The sequence below is a fragment of the Panthera onca genome, chromosome F2 (genome assembly GCF_046562875.1).
Source record: "Panthera onca isolate mPanOnc1 chromosome F2, mPanOnc1 haplotype 2, whole genome shotgun sequence".
In the NCBI taxonomy this organism is placed as follows: domain Eukaryota; kingdom Metazoa; phylum Chordata; class Mammalia; order Carnivora; family Felidae; genus Panthera; species Panthera onca.
This window is the reverse complement of record NC_138356.1, coordinates 70,257,941-70,264,194: the sequence shown is the minus strand read 5'-3', so window position 1 is coordinate 70,264,194 and position 6,254 is coordinate 70,257,941. Positions and strand designations below refer to the sequence as shown.

General features: G+C 56.6%; 1 protein-coding gene across 3 annotated transcripts; it reads right to left on the bottom strand.

The window, feature by feature from the left end:
* Positions 1-920: 920 nt before the first annotated feature.
* MYC (MYC proto-oncogene, bHLH transcription factor) lies at positions 921-6,061 on the bottom strand. Of its 3 annotated transcripts, none has more exons than XM_060611320.3 (3): positions 5,481-6,061; positions 3,090-3,855; positions 921-2,003 (listed from the first exon to the last, which is right to left on the bottom strand). In XM_060611320.3, the coding sequence occupies exons 2-3, from the start codon at positions 3,844-3,846 to the stop codon at positions 1,441-1,443; spliced, it is 1,320 nt and encodes a 439-aa protein (XP_060467303.1). In that variant the 5' UTR covers positions 3,847-3,855; positions 5,481-6,061; the 3' UTR covers positions 921-1,440. The 3 variants fall into 3 exon arrangements, with proteins under 3 accessions (XP_060467303.1, XP_060467302.1, XP_081648390.1); XM_060611319.3 differs by having other exon boundaries at positions 3,090-3,858; positions 5,481-6,060; XM_081792264.1 differs by lacking the exon at positions 5,481-6,061 and adding an exon at positions 4,051-5,447.
* Positions 6,062-6,254: the final 193 nt, after the last annotated feature.

The window sequence follows — 6,254 nt, the reverse complement described above, 5'->3', positions numbered from 1 at the left end:
GAGGTCTAGCCTCATAACATAACCTGTGTTATGAGTGGACTCCTTGGGTTTGAATCTTGGCTCTACTGTTCATCATCAGTGCTCTTTGGGCACATGGAGGAGTCTTTCTGTGCCTCAGTTCCCCCTTCTACCATAAGGAAGTCAACATTGGGCTGATTCCCGTCATGGGCTGCTATGCAATTATTGTAAGGAAAATGCTTATAAGAATGCCTGGCACATTAAGTAGGTTAGTATGGTGATTAGTCAGTCCATCAGGCCCCAAGCCAAAAGCATTCTTGACCCCGGCACTTTAGACACAGGATGAGCTAAGGCATGATAGTGAAGTGTTGTTTTTCAAAAAATGGGGGGGGGTGGGGGTGGCGGTGACCTGGATTCAGTGTTTTACAGCGTGGCCCGTGGCTGCAGAGAAATTACAAAACCCCTCTACGCCCCTACATTTAATTGTTTGTAAAATAGGGTTAATAACTTGCCTCCCTCACCTAGCATAGTAGGCAAGCAGGGGGCTGGTTCCTACCGTCTGGGTTTGAATGTAGCCTGGGAGTGGCATGGGTTAACCAAATGAAGTTTCTTCATCTTCCTCCCACCCCCCCTCCCCCCAAACCTTACCCCCTTTGTATACTTAACTTATCTTTAACCTCTGGCATCCCTTTGCCTTCTCACCAGCTTACTGCCTGTTCATTCTTCCAAGTAGCAACTCTGGCCCCTATCACAGATCTCCAGGAAGCATCTCATAACCCTCAGAATTTAAAAGACCTTAAGGACCCAGACCCATTTGAACAAAGCAAAGCCCTTGCCCTTTCAATAACTTCTTTCTCCATCTTTGTAAACTCATTCCCTTGAGGGCCAAATTCTGTTAATTGGAATTGATGAAAAGAGAATGAAAAAAAAAAAAAAGGCAAGAAAAACAAAACACTCACAACTTAAGATTTGGCTCAATTATATATTTGCCATGTATTTTATTTTTTCTAAAAACAATAGAAAAAATCAACTTTAAAAAGGAAAATGTACTTAAATAAAAAAAATTATGGTTTATAATACATGGTTTGAATTCTTGTATAACTGCTATAAACGTTTTATTAAAGTTATTTACATTTAATGGCCATATTTACACAGGAAAACGGGGTAAACTTGACACATTTTTTAAAAACAATTCTTAAATACAAATCTGTTAAAGGAAAACAAACAAACAAAAAGATGGCAAGCATAAAAAAATGTTCTTTTATGCCCAAAATTCCATTTGAGGCAGTTTACATTATGGCTAAACCTTTCAATCCTAAGACCCAGCCAAGGTTGTGAGGTTGCACTTGACCATGCATTTGAAACAAGTTCAGATATGAGGAGTTGCTACAGTTCTGTGAGAAGGAAGCTTTTTCCTTACTTTCCCTTAGTAACAAGTGAGAATTCACGAGCAACTCCAGTTCCTCCCTCTAATAGGTGGACTTATGCACAAGAGTTCCTTAGCTGTTCAAGTTTGTGTTTCAACTGTTCTCGTCGCTTCCTCAACAGGTCCTTTTCCGAAATGAGCTTTTGCTCCCCTGCTTGGACGGACAGGATGTACGCGGTGGCTTTTTTAAGGATAACCACCTTGGGGGCCTTTTCGTTGTTTTCCAACTCTGGGATCTGGTCGCGCAGGGCAAAAAAGCTCCGTTTCAGCTCGTTTCTCCTCTGGCGTTCCAAGACGTTGTGCGTCCGCCTCTTGTCGTTCTCCTCCGTGTCCGAAGACCTGGGGCTGATACATTTGCGGTTGTTGCTGATCTGTTTCAGGACTCTGCCACTGTCCAACTTAGCCCTCTTGGCGGCTGGGTAGTCCTTCCTAGTGGAGGGGGGCGCTGCGTAATTGTGCTGATGGGTGGGCACGTGGCATCTCTTAAGGACCAGCGGGCTGTGAGGAGGTTTGCTGTGGCCTCCGGCAGAGGGTGACCCCGATTCCGACCTTTTGGCAGGGGGCTGCCTTTTCTCCACAGAAACGACATCAATTTCTTCTTCTTCCTCTTGTTCTTCCTCTTTAAGAAAGGAAAAAGAAGACGCGCGGGTTAGCGACGTGTCCTCACAGCAATCAAGGACCAGATTAAGTTAATGCTATGCAAATATAAGGCGTTATCTTGTGAGAAAGGGCCCTGGCACAAAGTCATCCCCGGAGAACAAATTAGCCAATCAACCCAGCTCTTCTCGCAATGAAGGCAGAGTCAGAAAGGGAGAATGACAGCTGGGTTTACGGCACAGATGAGAAAATTACAATTTACCAGGATAAGACATCGATGCCAATTCTTACCTAAGACTTAATGAGGCTTTGGACACACCCAAAGCAAAGCACATTCCCAAGCACCTCCTCTTTTTAAGGGACTTTACCAAGAACCCTTCAGGTGTTGCAAATGATAGAGTCTCTTGGTATGACTTTAGCAACTCCCTATTTTACTGGAAGGGCAAAAAGGAAAAAAGATTCTTGTGGCTTTGCCAAAAGTTCTAGGGGTGGGGGGGGAGGAAAAAAGCCCAATTTTGGCAAGGATTTGCTTTTAAGTGTTCCAAACAGGCTGACCAGATCCCAGGCTCTTCAGCCCATCTAAAGCCACTGTCACTAGGTCACAGCGCCTGGGAGGCAGGCCGCTCTGCCTCTGTCCACTGCCCATCTTCATTTTTTTGTGGATCCTAGTCCAGGAAAACCCAAGAACTACTCAGAAGGGACGAGGGAAGCCTTCCCTCCGCTCTCAGAGATCAATCCCCTCCTCTCCCGCTTCTGGCACACCCCCACCGCGGGGGCAATTAAAATGCTGAAGAAAACTAAGAGGGAGTGGATTGAGTTGCAAGATAAGCCAGAAGATTGAAAAACCCCAAAGAAATTCCTAAGGGGAGGGAGGGAGAGGAGGGGGCCGGCCACTGGGGCGGTCTTAGGAGAGGGGATGGGAGGAAACCCTAAAGCCCAGGGTTCCGGGATGAGCTCCCAGACCCTTCCAGATCTACCATTTCCCTTCCCGAATAGAAGAAAAGAGAAAAGCCGGGGTCGGCAGAAGCGGCCAGTGGAATGAGCTGCCGAGGAGAACAGGAAGGGTACCCAGCCGCCCCTCGGACGGGCCGGGAGGGGCCCAGCTTACCAGAGTCGCTGCTGGTGGTGGGCGGTGTCTCCTCGTGGAGCGCCAGGGGCTCGGGGCTGGCCCGCGGGGAGGACTCCGCCGAGGAGAGCAGAGAGTCCGAGGACGGAGAGAAGGCGGCGGAGTCGGGGGAGGCGCAGGGCTTGGGCGAGCTGCTGTCGTTGAGCGGGTAGGGGAAGACCACGGAGGGGTCGATGCACTCGGAGGCGGCGGCGCTCAGGTCCTGCAGGTACAAGCTGGAGGTGGGGCAGCCGCCGGGCCCGCGGGCGGGGCTCGGGCTGCCGCTGTCTTTGCGCGCAGCCTGGTAGGAGGCCAGCTTCTCCGAGACGAGCTTGGCGGCGGCCGAGAAGCCGCTCCACATGCAGTCCTGGATGATGATGTTTTTGATGAAGGTCTCGTCGTCCGGGTCGCAGATGAAGCTCTGATTCACCATGTCTCCTCCCAGCAGCTCGGTCACCATCTCCAACTGGTCGGCCGTGGAAAAGCTGCCGCCGCCGCCGTCGTCGTCCCCCCGGGGGGAGAAGGACGCGAAGGCGACGTAGGAGGGCGAGCAGAGCCCCGAGCGGCGGCTCGGGGACAGCGGCGGGGTGGGCAGCAGCTCGAATTTCTTCCAGATATCCTCGCTGGGCGCCGGCGGCTGCAGCTCGCTCTGCTGCTGCTGCTGGTAGAAGTTCTCCTCCTCGTCGCAGTAGAAATAGGGCTGCACCGAGTCGTAGTCGAGGTCATAGTTCCTGTTGGCGAAGCTGACGTTGAGGGGCATCGCGGCAGCCTGCTGAAGGGGGCACACAAAGGGGGGGGAGGTCTTGAGCGAAGGGGGGTCTGGGGTGGGTGCCGCAGCCCCCGCGCAGCGCGCGCCCGGATGCCGAGCCGCTCCCCTTCCAGCGCGAGCCCCAGCCGGGGCCAGCGGCTGCGAAGGGCACCCCTCCCACCCCGTCCAGGTGGCCCCCTGCTATCTGGGACGCACACTCGGTGAGCCAGCCGCGGGGCGCCGGCGGAGCTCGCGTCCGCGGGGAGCCCGCGCCGCCGCCGCCGCCGCCGAGCAATCGGAATCGGCTCTGGCCTCCTTAAGCGGCCAGAGGAGGCGGCGGCCGGGAACACAATCCGCCAAACCCGAAGGCGCAAAGTTTTGCGCCACCTGAAGGAGGAGGCGGGAGGCGCCGCGGCGGGAGCGGCTGCGCGTGCCCCCTCCCGCGCCGGGCCCCTCCGCGCCGCGCCCGTTCCCACTCGCGCCCTCGCAGCGCTCCTTCCCCAGCCGGCGCCGCCGCCCCTCCCAGCACCCCCGCCCCGCCGCCCCTCCGTCCCCACTCCCAGCGCGTCCCCCTTCCTTCCTCGGCCGGCTTCTCTCCGCGTCTCTCGCCGGCTGGTGGGGCGAGCCTAGCCGCCGGCCGTAACAGTCCCCCCCCCCCATAAATAAAAGGGGGTGTTAGATAATAACCGGGGCACCTCCCTTCAACACCCAGCACGGCGACGCAACTGCGCCAGAGCCCCTGCTGCGGTTCCGCGCCCGGAGCCGGGCGTCTTCCCCTCACCCGCCGAGGGTAGCAGCTGTTCTGGGAAAGCCCCGAGCCCCGCTCCCTGCCTTCCCTCCGCCACCTCAGGGGCGCGGGGACACCAGAGGGGGCGAGGGAGGTGGGTGCGGAGATCTGCCCTCGTTTCCCCCGAGTCCACGATTCCGGGAGAATCGGACCCATCCCTGCCCAGCGTCCCTTTTCCCTGCTCCCCGAGCCTCCCCAACACCAAGTCCGAACCAGCACCCCGGTAGACCAAGATCCCTAATTTTATTATTCTTTTAAAAAGCCAAATGCCAACTTCTTAAAAGGAGCAGGGGGCGAATGGTGAACGCCGCGGAGATCCGCGGGCGGGACGCGCCGCAGTGTCTGTCTCCGGCTGTCAGAAATGCGGTAAGCCGAAATTTAAATGCCCTTTCCGAGACGCGTAAAAGTCAGCGGCGGCGGAGCTCTCCGGCTCCCACACGCAATTTGTAATTCTTACTCCCAGGAGCTCGGGATGTACAGGGAGGGCTCTCTGCCCACCGCGAAGCGCGGCACTCCCTCCCCCCCCCCCCCCGCTCCAAAAAATCAAAAGCAATTAATGCAATAAAGCAGGAACGTCCAACCGGTCGAGAGCAGCGTCAGTATACATGAGCAAAAATCTCTAAAGACGAGTTTCAAAAACGCACCGGTTTTCCCTCCCATCCTGACAAGCCACTCTACCCCATCCAGTTCTGGGTCGTCCTCACCCCACCCCGGAGCTACCACAACTACTCTGAGAAAAAGTGTCAATAGCGCAGGAATGGCAGAAAAGACCCCCGATTGGGGCATTCGACTTCGACTCGTCGCGGCATTAAAGCGGTGGGGCAAATAAATGAGAAGACAAATAGATCCGGGTGCTTACCGGGTTTTCCACTATCCGAAGGAAATCCAGCGTCCGAAAAGCGGCGAGGAGCGCCCTTTAAGAGGAGCGGGTCCCGGGCAGCGTAGGGGAGAAGTGTTTCCCCAAATAGGCGGACCGGAGAGTCGCGTTCTCGCTCGGGTGTTGTAAGTTCCAGGGAACAGTGTCCGCCCGCCGCAACCGGCAAAGTTTCGCGGGTGCGGCGGGGGGTTGCGCACCGCTGGCAGGGGGCGGCGGGCAGGGTGGGGTGGGCCGGAGGCGAAGCACCCTTTCACTCCGGATCTCCCTTCCCCGGGCGCCCGGAGCGCGACTCGGCTCGCTCGCCTCGCTCTGCTCTTCTACCCAGGCGGGCGCGCCCGCTCGCTCCCTCTGCCTCTTGCTAGGATTACTACAGAGAGTCAGATAAAGCCCCAACAACCGGCTTTTATACAGAGCTAGGCACGATCCCTCCCCTCTGTTCTCTTTTTCCCGCCAAGCCCCTGAATAGCCCTGCCCTTCCCGAGGCCGGCAGGGAGCCAGGCGGCAGCCGGGGCGCGACGCCGGCGGCGGCAGCTGCGGCGGGGAGAGCGCAGCTCGGGGGTCCTCGACCGCGCAGACCCTCGCATATAAAGGGCCGGTGGGCGGGGATTCGCGAGAGAGGATCTTTTTTCTCTCTCCCCCGCCCTCCGCTTTGGGAGCCGGGGAGGGGCGCTTCTGCGGAGGACTGGCTGGGCTGGGGTTGGGGGGGGAGGTTGGGGAGGAGACTCGGCCCTTTCTGCCTGGCACTTCAGTGCGCCG